Source organism: Arthroderma uncinatum (genome assembly GCF_011692745.1).
Source record: "Arthroderma uncinatum strain CBS 119779 chromosome Unknown scaffold1, whole genome shotgun sequence".
Classification (NCBI taxonomy): domain Eukaryota; kingdom Fungi; phylum Ascomycota; class Eurotiomycetes; order Onygenales; family Arthrodermataceae; genus Arthroderma; species Arthroderma uncinatum.
Genome location: NW_022983863.1, coordinates 5,631,759 through 5,656,713, shown reverse-complemented (window position 1 = coordinate 5,656,713; position 24,955 = coordinate 5,631,759). Strand labels below are relative to the sequence as shown.

The window sequence follows — 24,955 nt, the reverse complement described above, 5'->3', positions numbered from 1 at the left end:
TTTCAGACAGGGAGATGGCAGTCGTTTCTTTTTCTTGCTTTACATGGGTTCGATCTAGCGACATCGGAGGTTGTTCTTTGCATTTTGCATTTGCTGTTGCTGTTGATGTTTGCTGTGTTTTTCCGTTTGTCTGATCGACTCCTGGCATCTGCGGCGGGGTTACTGGCGTTTATGCTTAAGAGGGCATCGCATGCGCTGCGTCCACAGAATCAATGGATCCTTTCTGCCCTGGCTCCCTCTTCTTCCTCTTCTCCCTCTTCTTCCTCCCTTCTATATAGTCGAGTAGCTGCATCCAAAGTTGTTCCTGCTATCAAAAATATACGACGACGTCATATCAACATTACATAAGTACTTCCACGTGACATGTTCTTACATAATATACTACGGCGAGCGCGGAAGACCAGATTTTCAAGTACGGCAGACGACATCGCGCGACGTGCAGTTATATACAAGAGGAAGATAGAGAAAAGAAACACGGGAGAAGCCATCGGGCCTCGACGCGGAGCCGTGAAGATGGTGTACGAGTGGGAGGGCAAGCGGGACATCTGCTACAAGATGTACATCGAGGAGAAGAAGGCGTTGGAGGATATCATGGAATACATGCGGGTATTCCACCAGTTCTCCCCCAGGCGAGCTCTTACTTTCTCCGCTATGATATACATGTATACGTACGTCAACTAACAGTTTTATAGTAAACGTGCGTTCCAGACGCAGTTCAAACGATGGGGGTTCCCTTCGAAGCAGAACCCAGCCCACAAAAACACAGAACTTGTTGCGCGGATAAAGCAGCTATGGGAAGCCAATACAACGCAGCGGGATATGATTCGCATTCTTAACGAGGAAGGGTTTACTATCAAAGAGCGAGAGGTCATGAGGGTACGCTCGAAGAATAGATGGCTATTACGCGTTCCTAATGGCATGAAGTCGTCAGCTGCTGCGGCACCCGTGTCCACCGCCACCGCCGCCGCGATTGTGGCTACCGAGGAAGAGAACGGGTTGTTGGAGTTGCAGAGAGATACGTACAAGGGCTCGGAGGGTGACGGGAGTGCAGAGGCACATGAAGAAGCTGGGGCCGATGCTTCCTCTGCTTCTCCTGATATGTTGCCCGAGGATATCGCCGCGAGGCGTAAGGAGAGGCTAGAGAGGCTAAAGATTGAAAGCGAAGAGCGATGGGCGACCAAAAGACGCAGACGACGGACTCGAGGATGGGCTGGATTACCGGCTGATCCCCCCGGTCCTCCGCGATTCCCTTCAGAGACGACCATAGACCAGAGTAAGAAATATCTCTGCCTGGATAACAATAAATATCGAGAACTACGCGACCATTTTCAGCGAATATGCGAGGAAGCCGGCTTCATCAAGAAGACCATTGCCGGTCCTGAGAAATGGCAGATGGCGAAGGATCGACTGATTCAGGAATCCACGCATCTTCAGGCAGTGTTCTGGGGTGACCCTGCTCTGATTGATACAAAGGCACTCGCCCTCGACGTCGTCTGCACCGATGTTACGAAACGGATGCGCACGCTTGAACGGCGAATGACGATAGCCGAAGCTAAAAACACCCTTAGGATAAACCCCGAGGAAAGCAGGCAGGTTCGAAACGCATTCTACGATACGCTCAAGGCTGGCCATTTTACCAGTAAACTGGAAGCTGGCGACGAGCAATGGAGAGAGTTGAAGGATCGATGGATTCGGGACTCCGAGCTGCTTCAGCGTATCTTAAACTCCCCATCTACGGATACCGAACATGCAACGAAACTCAAGGCCATCGAGGTCCTCTGCCGCGATGTGATGAAGAGACTCCGTGATGACCAGACCAAACGAGATCCCTCGCGAAAGAGAGCTCATCCGGGAGCCAGCGCGCCGAAGCAGCAGTCAAACAAGGAGCCAAAGGTCTCGACACCGATCTCTACAACCGTCCCCAATCGTATCAGCACTCTGGCATCCGAAGCCCTTGCGAGTGCTCCTATCGTCTCCGGAGACATGGGTGACATACAGATAGACCCGTCCTTACTTCAAGCTGCAAACGATCCATCTTTCCAGGTTAATTCAACCCATCAGCATGACAGTTCACATGCTCTCAACTACGTTGAGCCCATCCTCCAAACGCCCGTGAATCCAACGCCTCTATATTTCCATATACACCCCCAGTCTGCTCCGACGTGTCTCGAGGACCCTGAGCCATGGATTGACAAGCTCTCCGTCCAATCGCTCGCGGGACTGCACAATACGATCATGACGAGGGTCAAGAATGCGCAACAGGTAGTGAGAATCGAAGGCATCGACACGGCAGACCGTAGCCACAGCCACCAAGCCTCTGTAGTTATTAGTGATGACAGTGAGCTCGATGCCTATCTTGAACAGATGAAGGGGCGAGAAGCGACGTTTGTGGTGCTGCTGCGTTAGAGATACCCCATCCCATTATATTACGAGCACTCCGTCTTTGTCGTAACCTGATCCCCAGCCGTAGTCCTTCTTCTTCTCTTCTTCTATATCGCCCTTTGCAACGAACGTAAGTGGCTTCACATGGCGTGGACAACGTGATCTCGGCAACCATTCACCTTTCGCGGGGCAAAAACCGGGGATATTTCTGTATGGACCTGGAGGGGCAACACTGAAACATCTCCCACCACTCTACACACAACAACACTCAATTCATCCTCGAGTCGTAGTAGACGCAGGTGAATTTACGCCGCCGTCGAGCTTCATATTAGCCTGCTTCTTACTCTTTTGCAGGTTAGCTTCTCCGCTACCCCTCCCTTGCTCAATACACCAGCAACCAAGCTACAGCTTGACAGCTCAAGAGCTCAACAGAAACTACGACAAGGACATAGGGAAATAGATGAAGGATACATCACGCATTTGATATATCATTTGACTAACTCGTCACAGACTATTACATAGAGAAACGGGCCCGCAGCCGCGGAACGCTTCAATGGCTTCCTCTTCTCTAACCCCCCTGATTCTCACCACCGCTCTCCTTTTCCTCGTCTTCGCCAACCCAGCAGCCGCCTTTGGAGCTGGTAACATTGCGTCTCTGTCTAAGATTGAGGGATCGAACTTTCGTCATGGAGATATTGAGGATGTGCTGTTAACGCTGTACATGGCTCGCTCTGCCGGTGGTCGAAAATTCGGGAAGATGGACGTGATGCACGTATACTTTGGAAATTGGCTTCGAGATTACAGTCAAGCCGTCGATGTTGGTAGCGTGAAATACGTCAGCGCTGAGGCTGTCCGTATCATTATCTGGGTTTTGGGATTTCTGACTTTCGGGTACGTTTGCACTCATGCGTACTTCATCTGCCTTTAACTGACAACTTTCCCACTGATGGGTTTTAGGTATGGTGTCGACGAATTCGAGGTCACTACCGACCGTCTTGGATGCTACCAGCCTACGGAACACATTGATAACCCGTTGGGATATGCTGAAGGAGATGACGCGAGACGATATGACCGCCGTCTTAGAGGCCCTATTGATAAGCGTCGAGAACTGTCCATTGATGAGCGCACAGGTAAGACTAGACTGGCGTTTTTGGTCATTATTTTACACACAATCTGACTAACGTGCTATCACAGGACTCAAAAACTACATTGGTTCTGAAGGACTTGGGATCGACACGTCCGCTGATTTGGTTAGGAAAGTTCTTGGAGGCTGTATCAAAATGGGTAGAAAGCATGCTCGTTCAAACAACAAGGCGGACCTTTATGAGGCTCTTCGCTTGCTGGGTACGGGTTTACATTGTTTGGAGGACTATGCTGCCCACTCAAACTATACGGAGCTAAGTCTTATCGAGATGGGCGAGCGGGATATATTTCCTCACGTTGGCCGCAACGTCATGGTACGGCTTCCTGGAGCCCGTAACCCTGTCTACCCAATTGTTACTGGAACCTTTGGTGGCGTGGACTTCCTTCACTCCGTTATGGGAGAGTTTTCCGACAAGGCCACCCAATCTGAAATCCAAACTCTTGAGGGCGCAATCGAAGAGACCCAGAACCAGGGTGGTGCCAAAAGCTTTCTCCAGGAACTACTAGCCAAAGTCCCAGCAGGTATCATCGGCGGAAATGAATCGGGGAAGATGGATGAATTCCAGAATAACGCGCAGGCTCAACAGCAACAACAGAATGTTTCACCACATGAGCCTGAGGAGTGGACACGCTATCTTCAAGACGTCACCCGCCAGGTATACCCGGTCTTGGAGTGGCACGATAACCTCTTGAAATCCATCAACAAGGCTATTGAGAACATCCCTATTCTCCCAGAGCTGCTTGAACAGATTCAAGAGCAAATTAATGTTTTCGTATTCAGCGTCATCGCGCCATTTGTTCTGCCAGTCATCAACCAGGTAAAGGCAGAATTGGAAACCGGCTCCTCAGAAATCATTCAAAGCAGCAAGAAGGAGCAGTTGAACATCTTCAACGATGATGATGCCTCTGATCCCACTCATTCTATGCTGTCAAAGGACCATTTCTCAAACTTGTTGAATGAACCTGCTGGAAAGATTGCACAACAGGTGGTTAAATGGGTGGTTCCTCCAATAATGGAATGTTGGGACGACGAGAACATTGACGTAAACCGTACGCTGACCAGAATCGTCACTGGTGTTTTCCACCATCCCGTACACCGAGACCTCGGTGATGATGGCGCAGCTGATGTTCGCAGAATGATGTTCGGCGCTGTTGAAGAATGGTGGCGTGAAAAGGGTGACGATGGACTTCGAAGACAGCTAAGCCGAGAGGGAGTCAGAAACGGCGAGAACCACAAGCCCGGAGTTCATGACTGTGGCCATGGTAGCGGAAAACCATTAAAGCTCACTAAGAAGTCAAATGTGGGATCTGGCTACGGTGGTGGAGGCCGTCAGGCTGACGACATCAGTAAAATGGCAGGGGAAGCTGTGGGTGGCGGCGCACTGGGTGGGTTGGTGGGTGGCCTCGCCGGTGGACTCGCTGGTGCTCTTGGAACAGCACTGGACGAGGAGGTGAAGAAGTCTAGGGATGATGGCGGTGACGATGAGGACCGTTATGGCAAACGCTATAACCAGCATCAGCAGTCTGGACATCATCAGTCAGAGTACCAGTCTGGTGGACGACAGCACTCCGGAGGATACCAACAGCAGGGAGGATATCAGCAACAGGGAGGATATCAACAACAGGGAGGATACCAGCAGCAGGGAGGATATCAACAACAGGGGGGATATCAGCAATCAGGATACCAGCAGTCAGGATATGAAGGCCGTCAAACAGGCTACGGTCAGTCTAGCGGATACGACCAACCTGCTGAGACCCGATATGGAGGCCAAAACAGGCGGGAAGAGTTTGGAGAGCAAAGGTATTTTCAATGATTATTGGACCTGCGTTTTGCAATAGGAGAGTTATTGATCGTTTCGTTTTTATAGAAGCCATGGATCCAGGCAAAATCGACCAAGCGAGTTTGGAGGAGAGTCCAGTGAGTATTATGGCCAATCACAAGGCTACCCTGGCTCTTTTGATCGCAATGAGGAGCGAGACACCAGGTCATCTCGAAGAGAGCCTGGATATTCCTCTGGCGGTTATGGGGAACAGGACACTAGATCATCTCGAAGAGAACAGGAGTATTCCTCTAGCGGTTATGGGGAGCAAGAATCTAGATACTCTCGAGGAGGTTACCAAGGAGGAAATGAGGAGTACGATCGAGGCGGGTCAAGGAACTACGAAAGCTCCCACCATGCAGCAGACCAACGCCGCCGAAGCAGTCGGGAGAGGGGCCATGATCGCGAAAAATCGTACGAGAAACGCTATAAGAAAAAGGACGACGACGACGATGACGACGATGATGATGACGACAGACGCCGTCGTCACCACAAGCACCATGGACGCCGCGATTCTTAAGTTTCGAGGTAGCTGTTTTGACAAACGTCTAGAGGTAGAATGCAAGTGCCTCAAAACCGTTAAATTTGAAAGCATGTATGTATCTTTCAACTCGAAGTCATAATTCTCAACTTTTCACCCACGTTCCATTTTTGGGATTAAAAATAGATCCACGTTAATCCTAATATACCTATACAAAAAAAACATAACATCGTAAAGTATCATAAAATCAAGCCCATTTGACTCCTTAAATTGCCGGACTTTCTTAAGAGCGTTAAAGCTCATAACTATATATATATATTCGCTCCAGCCCGGGTTCAATCAACGACGGTGAGCATGTCATAAGCCTTATGCCCAACTGCCTTCATAAGGATTGAGAGAGGGGTTATGGTTTTCTTTGCCTTCTTGACAACAGAAAAACCATCTTCGTCCTCAGCTGCATCCTCCATTTCTTCGTCCTCTTCTGCTTCGTCGAATGAACCCCCATCCAAAAATACCTTAAGCATTGCCTGGCTCTGTCCGCCTACTAGAGCAGTACCGGGCATATCTTTAGTGACAGGAGCCGACCCTGTCTTAGAACTGGCGAGGTCCCAAAAGATAAATTCAGGTACCTCGTAGCCCGCCGCTGTAAACTCCTTTTCAATAATCTGGTAGTGGGTAGCCCAGGGGCTAGAACCATGTTGTTGCGCCTGATCAAATTGCATATCGCTGAAGACAAATACCCGCTTAACCATGTCTTCAGGTTTGACCTTGTTGGTGACGGCCAGAGGGAGGATAAGATCTGTAAATACCGCGAGGAAGTCGGTGCTACCGCCCCAATCCATGCGTGTTGTATTATCAACAAGTTCGTCAAAGGGAAACTTCTTGTTCCCGTCCCCTGCTATCGTAACTATGCTCGGTTCCTCGGAGAAGGTGATTAGTTTGCCGCCAAATGGCGCTTTTGTCACCGTTGAGAGGATGAGACTCAGTCCTATGGCATTGTCCATCGCCGAGGCGCCATTGGCGGACGCACATTCCATAGAGCCGCTAACGTCACAAACGGCGATAGAATCCGAAAGTGAGCCGTTATCTTTTATACGCTGCACCAAAGTATCCCACTGAGCATTCAGCGTCAGTTGAGCTATTTCGTCCCTCTTGCCTCGTCTCCATTGATGGACCAGTGGTCCAGGCATGAGTACGCTTCCTGATATGGCCAGTTTGCCAGATTGGACGTCAAGCAGGTATTTCAAGAAATTGTCGTGGTCTTTCTTTGCGAAGAGGCCTTTATAAAGGTCCATAGCTAGAGATGGAACCTGCTCGTACTTGATATTTGTGAAGTTGTTTGCAGATATATCGCGTTCGATTATCTGAAGCTCCTTGCGCAAAGGAGACAGTATTGAAGCTCTGTATTGTTCTCGTGCACGTTTAAGGTAAAGTTCTCTTGTGTCGCCCTCCTTTTTGATGCTCTCCGCAGGGAAGAGTATTTCTGCAATGGTCGTCGCTATCAGGGTTTGTTTGTCGTGGAATCGTTCGAGTGAAGGAGCCCATTTGGCGCAGAGGCTAATCTCCTTCCGTTGTGCCTTCGTGCCTACGTCAAGGATATTCTTATCTTTCTTGAGTTGGTCGGCGAACATGCGAGCAACGGTATAGTGCAGAGCACGATGGAATTCGTCGGTCTCGAATTTCTTCCACAACTTCTCGTGGTGAATTATTTCTCGGGCACGCTTTTTACTCTTGGATGTCTCCTGCTGGTAGCAGTTTATGATTTCAGCTTCCTTGAGTCTCTCATCGCGGGGAATATCCAGGTAAGCTCGTTTCTCTTCGGCATTCATCGCTGAGACCTTGACCTTTTTCCCTCTCAAAGGTAGCGAAACATCAAGACTTTCTAGGCGCCCCTGATTCTCTCGGTTCCTGTTCTTCAGAATTGTCTCAGGGTCCTTCATTCCAAGCTCGTCGTTGGCGGATAGTGCAACAAGGTTGAGTAGGTCCTTCCAGTAGCCGTGTGATACTCCATGGATTACCTCGTAATCATCGACTCCCATCGTCTGTTGCTCAACAACCACGGCGGCTTCTTCTCCCTCCTTTTCCTTTCTAGGCACCTTTTCGATGACGGCGCGGGTGATCCATGGGAGATTAGCCAGTAGAGTCTGTGGGTGGTTCTCCTTAAGCCAACCAAGTGCGACGTAGAACATCGTTCGTTCACCTTTGCCTAGGTGGATGCTGCGGCAGTTCCAGATGATCTTGAGGGTAACCAGGGAATCTTCCTTCCATGCCTCCTCAAGTAGAGGGGCTAGGGCAGCCAGCGATTCCTCGCTAGCCTTTCCGTCCAGTGTGTGAAACAAGTCGACCAGGTTCGATTCCGTAGAAGCATGAGTGATACCGGTGTTGTCAGTCAGGGCAAGATTCCTGGCCTCCAGCTCTTCTGCTGAAGGAACCCCTGATCCGGGGTTCTGTGCTTCTCGGGATAGGGCATCGACAAAGGTATTTCCGCTCGACCGGACAGCTGTTGTATCCTCGATCTCCGTCACAGAAGCCTTGGACTCTGGTTGCTCAGGTAGACTGGGTGTGAGATCTTCTGTTACTTCCTCTTTCTTGGTCTTGTCGCTCCTTGAAAGAGAAGCGAAGATGTACTCCTTAAACTGCGCTGGGCCCATACGCAGACATGGGTCTTCAGGCAGCAGGACTGGGAAGCTAGAGTCCATCGAGGACGTCTTTGCAGCCTTCCCCTCCATTATTGCTGTCTATGATCGGATCTGGGTGGTCGGAGGGAATAGAAATATAAAAAGGAGAAGAAGGATGAGTGTCTGGTTTGAGGGCGATGCTGTGTTCTTAGCGATTTATATACGGTTTTGTAGCTCGGTCGTGGGTCAGTATGCGGAGTCCAAAGTAGCGACCGAAGCGACCACCGGCTGCGTCATAGTTAGCGTAGACTGGGATAGCACACCAGGCGAAGATGAGGGTCGACTCGGTATGGCGAGAGCAAGGCGACTGGCTACTGTTTGGCGAGGAATATGGGTCTACGATACTTTGGTGGCGGAGAAAGTGTGGCTGTTCAAATATCTACTCATACATTCCATCTTATATCGTATATCTAGACCTACCAACTCTTAACTTCTCCAGCTCCTGGAAGCTCCACGCGAACAACCTTGTTGCAGTTGAGAAGGCCAAGCGGATCGAGGGCTTGTTTAATCTGCTCGTTCGTGTCGAATTAGTATGCTGTTCAAGGAAGGGGTAAGTATAGGGATTGAAATGGGCATACCTTGCGCATTGTGTCCACTGTTGACTCGCCGAGTTCGTGGTCAAGGTAGTCTCGCTTTACAAGGCCAACGCCGTGCTCACCACTGACTGTTCCCTCCATCTCGACGGCTCGCTTCACCATGCGGTGCACGATGCCCTCGGCGACGGCGCGCTCGCTATCGTTGAAAAGTAGGATTGCTGGACGGGATGTCAGATTCAACTTTACAATGTGTGATGGTTGAAGGGTAGTATCTTACCGTGGAAGTTGCCGTCGCCAACATGGCCGCAGATGCCAGCTAAAAGCCCGTTTTTCACAATATCTTCTTTGGTTTGCTCGATAATATCAGGGAGTCTGCTAATAGGAACAGCCACATCGGTGGACCAGACACGATCGTTCTCTCTCTTCTTTGCCATCACGCTCCACAGGGCTGCTTTGCGTGCACTCCATAGTTCGGTCATTTCATCCCTTCCCTGGGCGAACTCGAACGACTGGCTTTCTGTGCTCTTTGCCAGACCCTTGACGATTTTGATCTGTTCATTGATGCCGGTTTGTGTGCCGGTGAATTTCAAGAACAACGTCGGGGCCTCGTTCCAGGTGCGTCGCGTTGTTTTGCTATCATTTATGCACTTCATCTGGACATCGTCCAATATTTCGAGGCCGGCGAGTTCCACCCCTTCTCCCACGATTTTGGCCACACATTCGGCAGCACGGTGAACTGACGGGAAAGACGCAACGGCCACGCTCTCACTTTTGGGTTTGACTGTTAGCTTGAGGGTAGCTTCTGTGACCAACCCAAGGGTACCCTCGCTACCGATGAACAGCTTTGTAAGGTCGTATCCGGCGCTTGATTTCCGCGGCCGCTGTCTAGTCTTGATAACAGTTCCATCTGCGAGTACCATCGTCAACGAGATGACCCATTCTCTCATAGTTCCATATCTGTATGCATTGGTCCCTGAGCAGCCGGTTCCAACCATTCCTCCGATCATAGCTCCGGGGCCAGGGTCAACCGGGAAATATAAGCCATCCTTTGCAAGCTCCTCATTCAACTCCTCCCAGCCCACCGCTGGCTGTACAACCACATCCAAATCGTCCTTGTGCAAGGTCACTACCTTGTTCATACGGGAGAAGTCGATGCAAACACCACCAGGTGTCGGTGAAAAATGACCCTCAAGACTGGTCCCGCCAGAATACGGGGTGACGGGGATGAGTCTAACATGGCAGACTTTCATGATGCGAGAAACTTCCTCTGTTGTTGACGGAAAGACGACGAGGAATGACCGTTCGTTTTCTTTGACCTTATATGACGACCATGCCGATCCTGCGTGTCCATCTAGCTCATCCTGCTCTGTAGAAACGTTTTCCTTTCCTACTATTTCACAAAAATCGGCCCAGGCAGCTTGTAGATTCGAGCGGGAGAGGTTATGCTGCGGCGCCTGAGCATCGCTAAGGGAGGTGGTAGATGACGCTGGAAGCTCTGCTGGCTTTAAAGTACCGAGAAAGTAGCAACCCAGGGCAGTAACGACGACCGCTACACAGGATATAACCTCTGGTTAGCAATCAACTCCAAAGTACAAGCCAACCGCATGTAAAAAAAATTGAGCTTGGTGTAGTTCTTACTTATGGTCATCGCGGTATACTGCAGGTGTGGTGATTGCCTCTGCATCCGCGCAAACCTATCGAGCTCTGCACGCTCTCGGTTCAATCGCTGCTGAGTACTTTCGTACAGCTGGCCCTTGAAGGAATCCTGCCTCCTCACGTCTTCTTCCCTGCATCTCGCCGAGTTCCTGAAGCTTCGGGCCGGCTGGCTTTTTATGTAGCGAGACGGCCGGCACCAGGAGCTCTCGACGCTGAGTCGCTGTTGCCGGGCGGCCAGGCGAGCGGCGCTTGTCGAGATAGCCCGGGAGCCGAACATCGCTGCGCTCTGTATCTAGGTAGAATTAGCTTCCCTCGAGCCCCTGAACCTCTTGAATCTACCGAGGGAGTTAGATATCCTTTCGTTCCTTGAAGCTGCGAAAAAGGATATATTGGAGGTTTTAAAGCGGCGTTGACATGCTACCCCTTTAGGGCGATATTCACTCGCCGCCCTAAGACACCGCAAAACACCACAACATGCGGACTATCGTGTATACAACCAACAGATAAAGCGCTGTATCACCACGGATCAGCCTATGTGTGGCCCTCGGGACCGAAATTTTGGCCCTGCATCAATGGCATAAGGATAGCCCGTCGGTTTGCCCTTACGGCATCGCTGGAAAGGACTTGTTTGCTGGCCGACTGGACGGCTGCTCGAAGTGACAGCCTCCCTAGTGATTCTATTCCCGTCCGGCGGGGTGATCAGTTGCATCCTTGAACAAGCCTCACACGAATCAGAGACAGACGGGGTTACCCGGTGGCTGGTGTTCCCTGGCGGAGACCGCACCCCTACATAGGACGATAGGTATTAGAGTATTTAGCTATTCTCATAGTTATAACCGTGGGAGCATCACCGTCGTCCCCCCCTCCCACGCTGACTGAGTGCGCTCCAACACTACCAGTTCTCCCTTTACGAGGGCCCCTAGGACACGATGGACCAGCGAAGATTCATACCGATAGACAAAGGCTGGACTTTCAGAGAGGCATCCGTGAATACCTCCAAGTTCCTTCCTGTCTCACAGTTCCCTACATGCATTCATCTGGACCTGATTCACCATGGGATTATCCAGGATCCGTTCACTGGAACCGCTGAGAAGCAAGTTCAATGGGTTGGCGAGAGAGCCTGGGTGTATCGTACTGCCTTTGTTACCCCTCAGTTGGGAGAGGACGAGAAGGCTGTCCTTGCATTCGACGGCCTGGACACCTACGCTTCCGTCCATCTCAACGGCAAAGAAATCCTGGAAACTGAGAATATGTTCATCCCCGGACGGGTGAATATAACGTCTCTTCTCCGTGGCTCAAATGACCAATGCAACGTTCTAGAGATTACTTTCGATAGTGCCTTCACCAGAGGCAAAGAAGAACAGAAAAAATACCCCAATCACCGCTGGGGATGCTGGAATGGTGATCCGAGCCGGCTTGCAGTGCGAAAAGCACAATATCACTATGTAAGTGCCACTTTATGCATCGTTTGCGGCAACACGATTGACCCTCGGTGTTTTTTTCTTTTGCGATATGTAGGGTTGGGATTGGGGGCCAGTCCTACTTACATGCGGCCCATGGCGCCCAATTACGCTTGAGGTATACTCTGCTCGCATTGCAGACCTCTACTATACGACAAAATTTAAGGGATGTCTAAAGGAAGCTGAAATCTCAATCACGGCTGATGTAGAAGGCCGTGCTTCGGAGGTGGTCTTCAGCTTGTCGCTTGATACCCAGGAGCAGGATGCAGGAAACCAATTTGTTGTCACTGCGAAAGTGAAGGATGGAAAAGCGGCAGCTACTATACACCTAAAGAACCCACAACTCTGGTATCCTGCGAGGTACGGCAGCCAGCCCTTGTACTCATTGAAGGCGAAGCTGGTGTATAAGGACGTGGCCCTCGATTCGCGGTGTAAACGAATTGGTCTGCGTAAAGTCGAGCTTGTGCAGCGGCAGCTCGAAGGAAGCAAGGGAACGACATTCTTATTTGAGCTCAATAATCTCCCAATATTCTGTGGAGGTAGTAACTGGATTCCAGCTGATAGCTTTATCCCTCGAATATCCGCACAACGATATCGCGACTGGCTCAAAATGGCCGTCGATGGAAACCAGGTCATGCTCCGAGTTTGGGCTGGCGGCATCTACGAGCAAGACGCCTTTTATGAAGCATGTGATGAATATGGGCTACTCGTTTGGCAAGATTTCATGTTTGCATGTGGAAACTATCCGGCTCATAAATCGTTTTTAAAGTCTGTTGAACAAGAAGCTGTAGCCAATGTTAAAAGGCTAAGGCACCACCCTTCTATTGTTATCTGGGCTGGTAATAACGAGGACTACTCATATCGCGAAAGCGAGAAACTGGAATACAACCCTGCCGATAAAGATCCCCGCAGCTGGCTGAAAACTAATTTTCCCGCTCGTTATATTTATGAGAAGCTTTTGGTGGATGTCATAAAACGGCTTACCCCTGATACACACTATCATTATGGCTCTCCATCCGGCGGGGCTGTTAGCACCGATCCAACTGCTGGAGACATTCATCAATGGAATGGTAGGTAAACCGACAGACCCTGTGGCTTTGAATTATGGACTGACTGTTGGCTTACATTTATACAGTGTGGCACGGGACTCAGGAAAAATATCAGGACTTCGATAAGTTGAGCGGTCGCTTCGTGTCCGAGTTCGGCATGCAAGGCCTTCCCAGCATAGAAACGATCGATAGTATGTTGCCTCGCGGTAATGATGATAAGGATAGGTACCCAAATTCCTTTACTCTGGACTACCACAACAAGGCAGCAGGCCATGAACGGCGCTTGGCGACCTATCTTGTTGAAAATATTCGATATACATTTAATCCACTGGAGCAATACGTGCATTGCACCCAGGTAATGCAGGCCGAATGCGTATCAACGGCATATCGTTTATGGAAGCGTCAATGGAAAGGGAGAGGCAAGGAATATTGTGCGGGAGTACTGGTGTGGCAACTCAACGATTGTTGGCCGGTTATATCATGGTCAATCGCCGACTATAGCCTGCGCCCAAAGCATGCATACTTTGCGATAAAAAGGGAGTTGGCACCGGTCACTGTTTCAATGAAGAGAGCAATTCAAGAAGCCACACTTGATGACCCTACTCCTGGCGCCTTTATGATTGAGTTATGGGCCACCAATCTCACGCTAGAACCATGCACTGTTAAAGTGCAGATTAGAGCTTGGGATATCATCACTGGGAAACAAACGTACTTGGCGAACGTGCGAGAAGAAGCCACTCTTCCAGCAAACCAAGCGACTGAGCTCGAGAAGTTGGAAATTCCGGAGGCTACTAAAGGTTCAAGGGCATCATCCCAGACAGTCGTTGCGGCGTACCTCATTCATGGTGGGAAACAAATAGCACGATACGTCAACTGGCCAGAACCCTTGAAATATATAAATTTTCAGAGTCCACAGGCGCCCAAACTAGAAGTTTCAGAGGACAAGCGTCACTTGCGATTGTCTGCTGAGGTTCCGGTGAAGGGTCTGGCGGTCTTCTCAAGTGCCGATGATGTGGTCTTCGACGATAATTGTGTTGACCTCGTTCCTGGTGAAACGGTCTCTATTGGTGTCCGTGGCTTAAAGAGCGGAAACGTAGAGGGCCTCACTCTGAGGTATCTGCACTGATTCCAATATCATTATTTTTTTAAGGGGTCTATCAACATTGTGGGCGAGCTTTGGGCGAATAACTTTAGGGACAAATAACGGCTATTTTTCTTCTTCGTCGTCTTCTTCTTCTTTCTTTCTTTCTTTCCTTCTTTCCTCTGTTTTAACTAACCGTAAGCTAAAGTTGCTCTTCTTCTACTGCCTAGTTAGACAGAATGGCTACGGGGACACCCCGTTCTAATATAAAATATCAACTTCAAAGCACTTAAACCATTGGTCCCTGCTCTTCAATTATATAGAAATCCTCAGCCTCAAAGGAAAGGCGTTATAAGATATCCTCCGTACATTAGGATAAATAACAGGCCGTGACGTAGAACCGGATCTCTCGTTCGGCTCAAGCTCCGCAACTCCGCCACGTCCTGCTCTGAGTTGGCGGGCGAACTTCCTCCTATCAACAATCAGATTTGTCCCTCCACTATAAAGACCCAGCTGTCCGTAGCATTTGGAATCACCCGTTTCCCTCCTTTGAAGCATCAAGTAGTCAGTTGGTCGTCATCTCTATAATCATATCGAAACCAGCCGTTCGGACCCAACTAAATCTCACTATGGCCACGGATAAAGGGACCAGCCCAAAGGTAAGTATGATAGCTATTATACAAACGGTACCTAAGTTGACATCCTTCCACAGAACCTTTCATTCATCCTCGAAGGAATAAAGAAGGTCAAGTTTGAAGACCGGCCAGTCCCAACATTGAAGGATGCCCATGACGTCCTGGTGAATGTGAAATATACTGGAATCTGTGGAAGCGATGTATGGAAGACTTTTCTTTCCTCCAACACCGTATAAACATCTTACCCATTCTATAAAAATGATTTTCTTTTATTTATATGTTTATTCTTTGAGAACATCATACAAAAGGGCATATACAGCGAAATAAGCTAACATCCATGGATGTAGGTTCACTATTGGGACCATGGCTCCATTGGACCATTTGTGCTTACTGCGCCGATGGTCCTAGGCCACGAGTCAAGCGGCATAGTTGCTGAGATTGGCTCTGCAGTCAAGTCTCTCAAAGTAGGTGACAAAGTTGCGCTGGAACCAGGAGTTTGCTGTCGACGATGTGAGCCCTGTAAGAGCGGGAAGTACAATCTATGCGTTGATATGGCCTTTGCTGCCACTCCGCCATATGACGGGACGCTGGCAAAGTACTACGGATTGCCAGAAGATTTCTGCTACAAACTACCTGATACCATGGATCTGAAAGATGGCGCTTTGATGGAGCCGTTGGGAGTTGCTATACACATCACTCGCCAGGCAGAGGTGAAGCCTGGTGATACGGTGGTGGTTTTTGGCGCTGGACCCGTGGGCCTGTTGTGCTGTGCTGCTTCAAGGGCATTTGGTGCAATTAAGATCATTTCTGTCGATATCCAGCAGGATAGACTGGATTTTGCGAAGAAATACGCTGCAACCGGGGTATACCTACCTGGAAAGATCTCGGCTGTAGAAAATGCAGAGAAAATAAGGTCAGAACATGGCCTAGGACGTGGTGCAGACGTGGTCATCGACGCTTCAGGCGCAGAGCAATCTGTTCACACCGGTATCCATGTTTTGAGGCCTGGCGGCACGTATGTCCAGGGTGGTATGGGGCGGGACGAAATCAGCTTCCCCATAATGGCGGCGTGCACAAAGGAATTGAACATGAAGGGCAGCTTCAGGTATAACAGCGGAGATTATAAACTTGCATTGGAATTGGTTGGATCTGGAAAGTTAAGTGTCAAGGAGCTGGTGACCAAAGTGGTGGCATTCAAAGACGCAGAAGAGGCATTCTTGGAGGTGAAGTCAGGAAAGGGTATTAAAACCCTCATTGACGGAGTGGATAATTGAGTGCAAGGTCGACCGCCTGGAAATGGTATCTGGAGATATTAATAATTTGATAGTGGAAGATTTGACGTTATCATTGGAGTTACTGGTGTTTGAGCTGTACCATGTTTAACGAACTCGATATATATAGCTCAAAGCAAGTATGGTTTCTTTGGTAATTAAGTAAGCTAGAGTATTAATATTAAGATGAACATAGGTGTTATATCATGCACATACGCAAGTGGCCAAACAGATATGCGAGTGTGCTAAGGCAAAGGAATGAGAACGAGGGTAATGGGTATCATGTAACGTAAGGCAGCAGCAGGTGTAGATGAAAAAATAGATAGTCTTTAAAAAGAAAGGGAGGAAAAAGGAGGATGGTCCTGCTTTTGAAATGGCCAGCAGGAGACATCATACTAGCAGCACCGGTTATTTCTCCGACGAGGGGGATTTGAGCGAAAGACATCTTCCCACTCTCTCATCCCCGATGACCAGGCGCCTCTGCCTGGTTTCCGTTTCCGGGGCTGTGCAAGAGAATCATCTATTGTGATACCGCTCCGGATACTCCCACCATCGCTAGCTCCATACATACCCCCATCCCCATATTGAATGCCGCTTTGGGGGTCGTCCGGATCAATCTCACCCAGCTCGATTTTTGTAAGGATTATCCTGGCCAGTCTGTTGAACAGCTCGTCCACGTTTTCACCCGAAAGTGCGGACACCTCGACGGCAACAGGTATATTGGACTTGGAAGCCCACCTGGATGCTTCTTCCAGCGACACGTCACGACCTTCTGGGGAAGTGGTCGCCGTCAGTCTCGTTCCAGCTCCCGGGCTGCCTATTGAGCGGAGAGAACCGCCGGAATCAAAGGGGAACGGCGTCTGTCTGCTCGAAGTGCTTGATGGAGTTGCCGGAGGTCGAAGCGGGTCGTCCCAGTATTCCTCGATGGATGCCGAGTCCGAAGCCAGATCACACTTGTTCCCAGCCAGCAATACGGTCAGGTTCGGGGAGGCCAGCGCGCGAGCGTCCATCAGGAAGGTAGGGAGAGCGTTGAAGGAGGAATGTGAAGCCACATCGTAGACGAGGATGGCTCCAGCTGCTCCTCGATAGTACGACCGCGAGACTGACCGAAACCTCTCCGTGCCCGCGGTATCCCATAACTGTAACTTTATCCTCTTCCATCTTGACCCGGAGCCGACCTTGACTATCTTAGATGAGAACTCGACGCCGATTGTCTGTGACGACAGCACTCGCCCTGTAGATGAGGTTAGATGGCGGTCCAGGGGCGCCCACGGGGACGATAGGAGACGGATAAGCAGCGTACATTCATTCTTCACGAAACGGTGCAGTAGACAGGACCTAGCCGACGAGTATCGATCAGTATATAGAGTAATGCGTGATGCGAGGAGAAGAGGACGGTATAAACGGACTTTCCAGCACCACTGGGACCTAGCAAGATCACCTTCGCCAGGTAATCGTACATGCTGCCGAGCTCCTACGCTCAAGAAGAAGAACAGAGCAGTCAGTAACGAGTATCTATGGCCAGGGAGAGCATCAAGAGTCCGTACCTGGGTGCGATCCAGCAGCGAAGGGATCGTGGAGGCATTGGAGGAGGTTCTCTGGCGCGCCATACGAGCCCAAATACCGCGGAGGAAGATGAAGTCTAGCTGTCTGAAGAGCGCAGCATGGACGGCTGCTTGCAAGGAGTCTCTCGCCGTCGCTGTTTATTGTGTGGTTTGGCCTGGAGAAGACGCTGGATGTCGATGTTTAGGCGCATCCACATCGACGACGAGCTCCATCAGAAACATCTACAGTCGACTTCATCTACCACGCGACCTTCTATCGGCAAGCATCTCGAGGCTTTGTCTACTCTAGCTGATATGCTCCATGGCTCAGTTACTGGTCTATATATAATGTTACAGCCATAATTCACGACAGATCTCACATCCAGCTCCGCCTGCATCTATACGGACTGCGGTTCAGTCTCAGCTTCCTGACGGAGTATCAATATCAGTATCGACTCAACGCCATCGCCATCGCCATCGCCATCTCGCTATGAGTGCCGTTAATGGCTGATCGCGCAACGGCAAACCACATACCTGGTCGTCTCGATGCGACTGGCCATTGGTGAATGCAGAGTTACGAGTTACTCAGCATACGATATCTCCCAGCCGCATGCACGACGTAGGGATGAAGGGAGAGGGGAGTTTGATCTGCGGCAGAGCTGGGGTTGAGTGGCGTCTTCTTCCTTCGTCTCAGGCAGAGATCGCATCTTGCCCTTCTATATCGCATCCTTGCGTATCGTTCTCGTCCCTTCGGCGGATATCAGACCCTCAGAACAAGCGCCGGACGACGAGGCTGCTGCGGCCTTGCTCGACCTGACTAAGTCGGACGTCGCTGGTCTCTTCGTATTTCTTGCGCGAAACCTCCAGTCGACCGGCCTTCACTCCCACCAGCCTGCAAATGTGAGAGGATACGCGCCGTCCTGTGTCGGCATCCTGCACTGGCTTAACGGCTGGATCTCGCTGCCGAGAGTCGTTAGTTATGCACCATCAGCACTAGCAGGTCCTGGTTCATCGACGGTGTACCTCCAGCTGAACCTGCGTGCTTCAGCCTCTCCACTCCATCACCAATTGTTTCTACTTGAACCTGGACCAGACGAGGATTTTTTTTGCGTAAGGTTTTTTTTGCGTCGACTCGTTTCTGGCGCCTTAATCTACTTTATATATACCTTGTCGTTGCCCGGTTCAGCCTCGAGAACGGGCTGCGCACCTCGACACCATGGCCATGTATTCCGTCCCGAGTTCAAGTCATAATCTGGACGTACTCTCGGCGATGTCGTTTCAAGATGTTGTGCCGGGCTCACTCGCTACCAGCTTTCCAGTCGAGGAACATCCGATGCTTCTGGGAGGTTTGATGGTGTATTCCGATTGCGATGAAGGGAGAGCCGTGGTCAGTCACGGCAAAGAGAAGGAAAAGTCCAACGGGCAGACGAAGCGGAAGAATGTATCAGCAAAGGGAAATGCCCGGAAGAAGACAGGACACGAAGCTGAAGTTACGACGGACGGAAGCAAGAAGCGTGGCCGCCCGAGGGTGGATTGCGCAGATAAGACGGCTGCTGAAGTAAGTCCGATACCAAAAACTACTTACATCCAGTACTGGATCCGATGCATTCTAACATTACCAACAGCGCCGTCGGACTCAGATAAGACTCGCTCAGCGAGCGTACAGGATGCGGAAAGAAACCGCAATATCGTCTCTCAGCCAGCGGGTTTCCGAGCTGGAGACAAACATGCAGGAAATGAGGAAAGCATTTCTTGCGTTTAACGATGAAGTACTAAGGACCGGGGCACTCTCCTCTCACCCACGGCTGGCACAGCAACTACGAACGACCGCAAAACGTGTCATGTCGCTTGCCCCCGAGATCACGGAGAGAGACAGGAGCCCAGAGGATTTGAGCAGCCCTACTGAATCACTGCCTCAACCTGTCACCACGGAAAGCCCCCATCAACCTGCTTCAAATGGGTCCTATGGGTCCAGTTTGAGTGACGATTCATGCCAGAATATGGGTAATGAGGTGTTCTATTTTGGCCGTGAACCCTTAGCCAACTTGAATAACGGCGATAATTTCTTATACATGAACACCGTACCCGCTAATTTCAGCCAATTTTACGCCCCCACGAAGAACAATGCCATCACTTCCATCGATATACCACCTGTTAGCAACCCTTGCATGGAACGGCCTGCTATGTCCGGTTGCACTGTTCCTTCACCCCGTTCTAGCGGCTCGTATCTTTTCAACCGCGACACACGCTTTACGTATAGCTATCAGGAAGCAAGCTTTGCTCGCCATCTCCATCGTCGTTCCCTCGAATTTGGCTATTCGCTATTAACAAACCCAGGGACTAGGCCAGAACAGTTGATCCGAAAGTTCAGGCTCACCTTCTACCTGACTATGAAAAGTCGTCTTCTCGATGCATTTACTACTCTACTGCACAAGGGCGCGGGTGAACCTCTAGAATTTTTGGACAACCCGATCTTCTGTGTCGGGAGAGCTGGAATGCACTACCCTCGCAGAGACGATCTCGGGAATGAAATATTCCCTCCAAACATGCAATCTCTAGACGGGGTAATAGGGGCACTTCCTTCTCCGTTTGGGGAGACCCAGAAGTTCAAGAACGTCGAAGAGTTCATCGAAAAATTGGGGTTTAACGGTGACTGGTTCGACTGCCATGATGTCGAAGGGTATCTTAAAGCAAAGGGGATTCACATCGAAAATCTCTCTACGTTCGTTGAGGTTCCCTCGTCGGTGGTTACAAACCCAAGCGGACCATTGGCTACCGGTACTTTCATAACACCTCCTAATACGCAACATAACTCTCAGAATTCCACATCGACAGCTGGATCCTCATATTCTCTCCCGACTCTCTCCAATTCCTATCCCTGCCATAACGACGGTTCAATGCAATTCCTTGGGCTTGACCCTCATCTCTTACCACCAAGACTCGACGTCGATCAAATCATCAATAGTAATGCCACGACTCCCAGCTCGCAAACCTTGATTATGGATGTTGACAAATTTACCACCCGTAAGTTCAAATATTACCTCAATCTATTGTCTATGCCTTTCCTATAAATGCACAGTTTATCATTCATAAACTATCTAGCCTCTCAACTGACCCCATCTCTAGGATTAGCAAGGAGTTCTATCTGCTTAGGAAGAGCGCCTGGTTTTAGAAAACAGGACGTTGACGCCGCTATTCTTGCATCCATCTGTACCCATGATATATGATTCCCCAGACCGTTAGGTTTTCGTTTAATCGACGCGATTACGGCCGACATGCTTCCGGCCATGCAAAACCTCACAATTATAGCTCTCAGTTCCCATACACATCTCTCCCCTTGAGTCTCTATGCTCTCTGGGCTGGACTTGGCGATATCGATATCTTGTCGCGTTCCTGCTTTCCCTACTGTATATTTGATATCTTATTTATTTTATTCACTTACTTGTTTTCTTCGCTGGGGTATTGAGATTAAAATTTATCCTCCCATTCATGCGCTCTTCAGTTGCATGATGTTATCATTTCTTTGCAAACTGTACGGAGTTAAACAACATTGCTTGGACGTTGACTTGGAGGATATTCTACAAAATTTACTGGGATCGGTTACGGCCTTATCAGCTCATATAGTGTGATTATGCTATTGAATTAAACTATTGTCACCAAAAATTGGAAATTGTACGGAAGATAATTCGTCTTTTAAGAGTTCATTATACTATGGCTGCCAGATCAACCACATTCATGGCATAGAAACTACAGAAATTGCAATAATACAAGATGCAAAGAAACCCGAAACACATCACACGGCATTCTATCCGCGTTATAACATGAAAGACATATGCGACGTAGCTCTAAAATGGTGATCACCTGGGTGGAGAAGTTTCCTACCAATCCAAAAGATTCGAATGACGGTCAGGGGGAAAGGGGAAAAAAAGAGGACTCCTCCATTTCTTCTAATCGTGTTATCAATGATTTGTTTATCATAAGGTCGTCATCGTGAAAGTTTTGATTTTGCTTTTCTCGTTAGGTCGTTGGAATCGGGGACCATTTGGGTCCTCGAGATGATGGATCACCGTGGAAATGGTTCGTTTCGATGGGTGTGAGATCTGCTGATGTCTAGTGATGACGTTCACGCAGCTGGACAACGGCCGTCCAGCCTGCACAACACACTCGAGACATTCTGTGGTCGCACCAGCAGCATTTAATGACAGACTGGTTGAGGAATGAGAAGCGAGGGGATGCACCTGGAGAGGAAGGTTTGCCGTTATTCATGAAGTGAGAATGTTCTCTACTGCCCAGAGCAGTTAAATTCATGCCGGCTCTCGAGACCTCTTCATTCATCCTATTTGACGGGGAGTTGGGCCTTTCTGAGACCGTCGTCCAACCCGCCATTATATCTTCCCCTAGGTCTTTACTCTTTTGGCCATTCCCAGCTGCCAATTTGTTCTTCAGTGTAGCGACAGTAGGAAATGCAAGCTTCGCATATGCATCCGATGGCATGTCATGCCAGAACTTGCACTTACAGCATATCACAAACATTTTCGCTATACGCTGACCCGAGTTGTTGGGGCGATTGCCTCGGGATAAACTGCCTGGACTTCCACTGGAAAATCCAAGCAAGCTAGATGAGCTCGGGAATTGATCCGCTCCAATCCACGGTTTACCAACGGGTCTGGTAAAGTAGTCATTACCCCCTTCTTCCCTCATATTCTTGAGGGTAGATATGCTGGCAGGGAAAGACGCGCGAACTGGATGTACATTCCCAGGCGATGGAAGTGGAGAATTTGAGGTACTAGAGGTCCTCGTGTTGGTAGTGGGCGATTTCTCCAAGGGAGGTGGACCAGCCGAAGAAACTCCCGCAGACATTGGCCGTTTCTTCCTAAGCTTGACCTCAGCTTTAGTTATGGAAGGGCGGAATTTCTGTATGATATCCATGGAATTACGACGTGGTTTCGTCTGCTTCGTATCAGTTGCCAATGGTGTTTTCTGGGAATCGGTATCCTGTGACTGGTCCTTTTGAGTACCGTTAACGTCCTTTAATTCCTTCTGAGATTCAGACGCGGTCATAGTTGCGGGTTTCTTGGCTCCCAATATATCTTTATCCGAGCCCTGCTGTTCACCAGCATCTCCTGGATGTTGGGTAGAGTCAATTACAGCTTGTTTAGCAGGCGGAACGTCTACCTCGACTACGGATGCCTTCTTCACCCTACCAGGCCTCAGAAAACGGTCAAGGGAAAGTCGACGAGTTCTCGATGAGCCGCTGGATTCTAAGGTTGGTTGACGTCCTTGTCTGGATGGGCTGGCTGTAGCGTGCGATGGTTCCCCCGTTGACTTTTGTGCAGTTATATTATCTCCCGTGGTAAGCTCCTTGGGTTCTGGGCTGAGAAGAGGGGGCCCTGACAGCGGCGATGGTCGCAACCGCGCGGCACGACTGAAGTTAATGGTTCCTTTTGGTTTATCATCCTGTTTGCTGGTATCCAAGATAGCTGCTGGCGGAGTATCGGAAACAACAGCCTCGCCAACCGTGTGTGAAGGCTCTTGAGTCGCAGTTTTGATGTCAACCTCCGGCTCAACAGGAGAGTTGACCTTGGTGTTTGAATCTTTGTCTTGAGAAACAAGATCTGTGTTGTCAAACAAGCTCCTGGGTTGTTTTATTTCTGTCTTCGTAGCGGGACGGGACTCAGAAGTGCGGTTGATTTTCTTAGATATATTGGGAGACCTGGGCTCGGACACTTTGTCACCCTTTTTAGGTGTTTGACCAGCATTTTCTGTTGACCTGTCGAAATCATGCACCGGAATTTGGGGAACCTTTACTGCAGGGCCTTTATCCAGTGAAGTCCTTGTGATACTGCGGTTTTCTAGACTGGCTAGGGGGCTCTTCGAGTTGGCAGGCCGGGAAGCCGCAAGTGGTATCCGTGACGGAGTTGTAGGGCGCAACAACTCCGAAGTTTGAGTTATAGGGGCGCGAGGTAAACGTTTCTTGCTACTGCTAGGTCCAATGACAACCCCTTTTACTGGAGGCGAGATCTGGTTCTGCTGCTGGGTTATTGGATCATTTTCCGGCGAGTGCGTAAACCCATTATGCGACCGGTTACCAGAATCACCCACCCTGCTACTGTGGCTAAGGGATAGATCAGCATTTTGACTTGCGTTCTTGACTTGGTCAGCCGCGGCAAATCGCTGATCATCCACATCTTCACTATCAAGGGTCCTGGCCATCGATCTGAGGTCCCCGTGCTTTTTCACGGTATGTAAAGAACGCCTTGGAGCACTTTCCGGTTGTGCTTCTGAATCCGAAACATGGTCTCCTTGACCTGTGCGTTTGGATTTGGATTTTCTAGGCCACATCCGGGGGAACCATGTGCCATTCTTCGGGTCACCTTTAAAGGAGTCCATAAAATGCACTTTCTTCCGGCCCTCAGTGTCGGATCCTTGAACAGAGCTAGCCCGAGATGACCTGTTTGACCAGAAGGACCTAAACGAAGATGCAGTCGAAGGACGTGGCATACGGCTGTTTGCACTAGACGCTCGGCTTGAGCTAACTGGTGGATACCGCTTGGTCAATCGCCTCGGCTCCCTCTTAGTAGTCGTGTCAGTGCTTTTTCGCGATTCGGCCTCTAATCTTCTTTCCAAGTCCTTTTGTTCTCTCTCCTGTCGTTTCTGGTCTTTTTTCTTTCGCTTCTTATCAGCGGCCCGCGACCAAGACGGAGACACGCAAATCTCGGAGCTAATTGATCGCTGATCCGCTAATCCTTTCCCCTCAGCTTTTGGCACTCCATTTTCCACACGAGGCTCTGAGTTCTCAACGGCATTCGGACTAGGCTGAGCATGATCAACCCCATTTACTCCTTCCTCAGGGAGCTGAGGCTGCTGCGGTACATCCTCGAGTTTCTTGATGATGGTCCTATCCCTGTACTTAGAGCTTGGGGTCCTAACAACCGAGCGAGAGGACACAGGCCGTTGTATGAAGTCATCAATTTCATAGGGGAATTCTGGAGCATCTCGAAAGAACTTTGAAAGGGTTAGAGATGTCTGAGGCTGGTTCCTGAGAAGAAAATTACACTTACCTCCAGTTCATCCTCCGACATGGAGGCGCGGTCAGTGTATATGTCTTCTTCGGGAGGCATCTTGCACGCAACCGCAATACACTGCTCGTCTGATCAGAGCTCCTTCAAGTACCACGAGTCTCCGTGTTGCCGTATTTGGTCCCGAAGAAGACGCACTG

The 24,955-nt window shown here is 49.8% G+C and overlaps 9 protein-coding genes across 9 annotated transcripts; 5 read left to right on the top strand and 4 right to left on the bottom strand.

Moving 5' to 3' along the window:
- Nucleotides 1–513: 513 nt before the first annotated feature.
- GIQ15_01695 (uncharacterized protein) lies at nt 514–2,406 on the top strand (the record flags this gene model as incomplete). Its single annotated transcript, XM_033549112.1, has 3 exons — nt 514–606; nt 709–876; nt 925–2,406. 3 exons carry the CDS (start codon nt 514–516, stop codon nt 2,404–2,406), a joined length of 1,743 nt encoding a protein of 580 aa, XP_033410063.1.
- A 529-nt stretch (nt 2,407–2,935) lies between these two features.
- GIQ15_01694 (uncharacterized protein) lies at nt 2,936–5,903 on the top strand (the record flags this gene model as incomplete). Its single annotated transcript, XM_033549111.1, has 6 exons — nt 2,936–3,273; nt 3,340–3,512; nt 3,577–4,984; nt 5,046–5,326; nt 5,394–5,728; nt 5,898–5,903. 6 exons carry the CDS (start codon nt 2,936–2,938, stop codon nt 5,901–5,903), a joined length of 2,541 nt encoding a protein of 846 aa, XP_033410062.1.
- A 258-nt stretch (nt 5,904–6,161) lies between these two features.
- GIQ15_01693 (uncharacterized protein) lies at nt 6,162–8,555 on the bottom strand (the record flags this gene model as incomplete). The annotated part of the gene is made up of 1 exon (XM_033549110.1): nt 6,162–8,555. One exon carries the CDS (start codon nt 8,553–8,555, stop codon nt 6,162–6,164), a length of 2,394 nt encoding a protein of 797 aa, XP_033410061.1.
- Nucleotides 8,556–8,652: 97 nt separating this feature from the next.
- On the bottom strand, nt 8,653–10,973 carry GIQ15_01692 (D-lactate dehydrogenase; the record flags this gene model as incomplete). The annotated part of the gene is made up of 5 exons (XM_033549109.1): nt 8,653–8,818; nt 8,925–9,013; nt 9,083–9,258; nt 9,318–10,589; nt 10,679–10,973. The coding sequence occupies 5 exons, from the start codon at nt 10,971–10,973 to the stop codon at nt 8,653–8,655; spliced, it is 1,998 nt and encodes a 665-aa protein (XP_033410060.1).
- A 652-nt stretch (nt 10,974–11,625) lies between these two features.
- Nucleotides 11,626–14,331, top strand: GIQ15_01691 (beta-mannosidase; the record flags this gene model as incomplete). Its single annotated transcript, XM_033549108.1, has 3 exons — nt 11,626–12,141; nt 12,215–13,226; nt 13,292–14,331. The coding sequence occupies 3 exons, from the start codon at nt 11,626–11,628 to the stop codon at nt 14,329–14,331; spliced, it is 2,568 nt and encodes an 855-aa protein (XP_033410059.1).
- A 584-nt stretch (nt 14,332–14,915) lies between these two features.
- On the top strand, nt 14,916–16,195 carry GIQ15_01690 (xylitol dehydrogenase; the record flags this gene model as incomplete). The annotated part of the gene is made up of 3 exons (XM_033549107.1): nt 14,916–14,945; nt 14,999–15,121; nt 15,269–16,195. 3 exons carry the CDS (start codon nt 14,916–14,918, stop codon nt 16,193–16,195), a joined length of 1,080 nt encoding a protein of 359 aa, XP_033410058.1.
- A 392-nt stretch (nt 16,196–16,587) lies between these two features.
- On the bottom strand, nt 16,588–18,296 carry GIQ15_01689 (GTP-binding protein ypt4; the record flags this gene model as incomplete). Its single annotated transcript, XM_033549106.1, has 2 exons — nt 16,588–17,842; nt 18,271–18,296. The coding sequence occupies 2 exons, from the start codon at nt 18,294–18,296 to the stop codon at nt 16,588–16,590; spliced, it is 1,281 nt and encodes a 426-aa protein (XP_033410057.1).
- Nucleotides 18,297–18,952: 656 nt separating this feature from the next.
- Nucleotides 18,953–20,807, top strand: GIQ15_01688 (uncharacterized protein; the record flags this gene model as incomplete). The annotated part of the gene is made up of 2 exons (XM_033549105.1): nt 18,953–19,294; nt 19,362–20,807. The coding sequence occupies 2 exons, from the start codon at nt 18,953–18,955 to the stop codon at nt 20,805–20,807; spliced, it is 1,788 nt and encodes a 595-aa protein (XP_033410056.1).
- Nucleotides 20,808–22,274: 1,467 nt separating this feature from the next.
- On the bottom strand, nt 22,275–24,857 carry GIQ15_01687 (uncharacterized protein; the record flags this gene model as incomplete). Its single annotated transcript, XM_033549104.1, has 3 exons — nt 22,275–22,333; nt 22,395–24,741; nt 24,798–24,857. The coding sequence occupies 3 exons, from the start codon at nt 24,855–24,857 to the stop codon at nt 22,275–22,277; spliced, it is 2,466 nt and encodes an 821-aa protein (XP_033410055.1).
- Between the last annotated feature and the right edge of the window lie 98 nt (nt 24,858–24,955).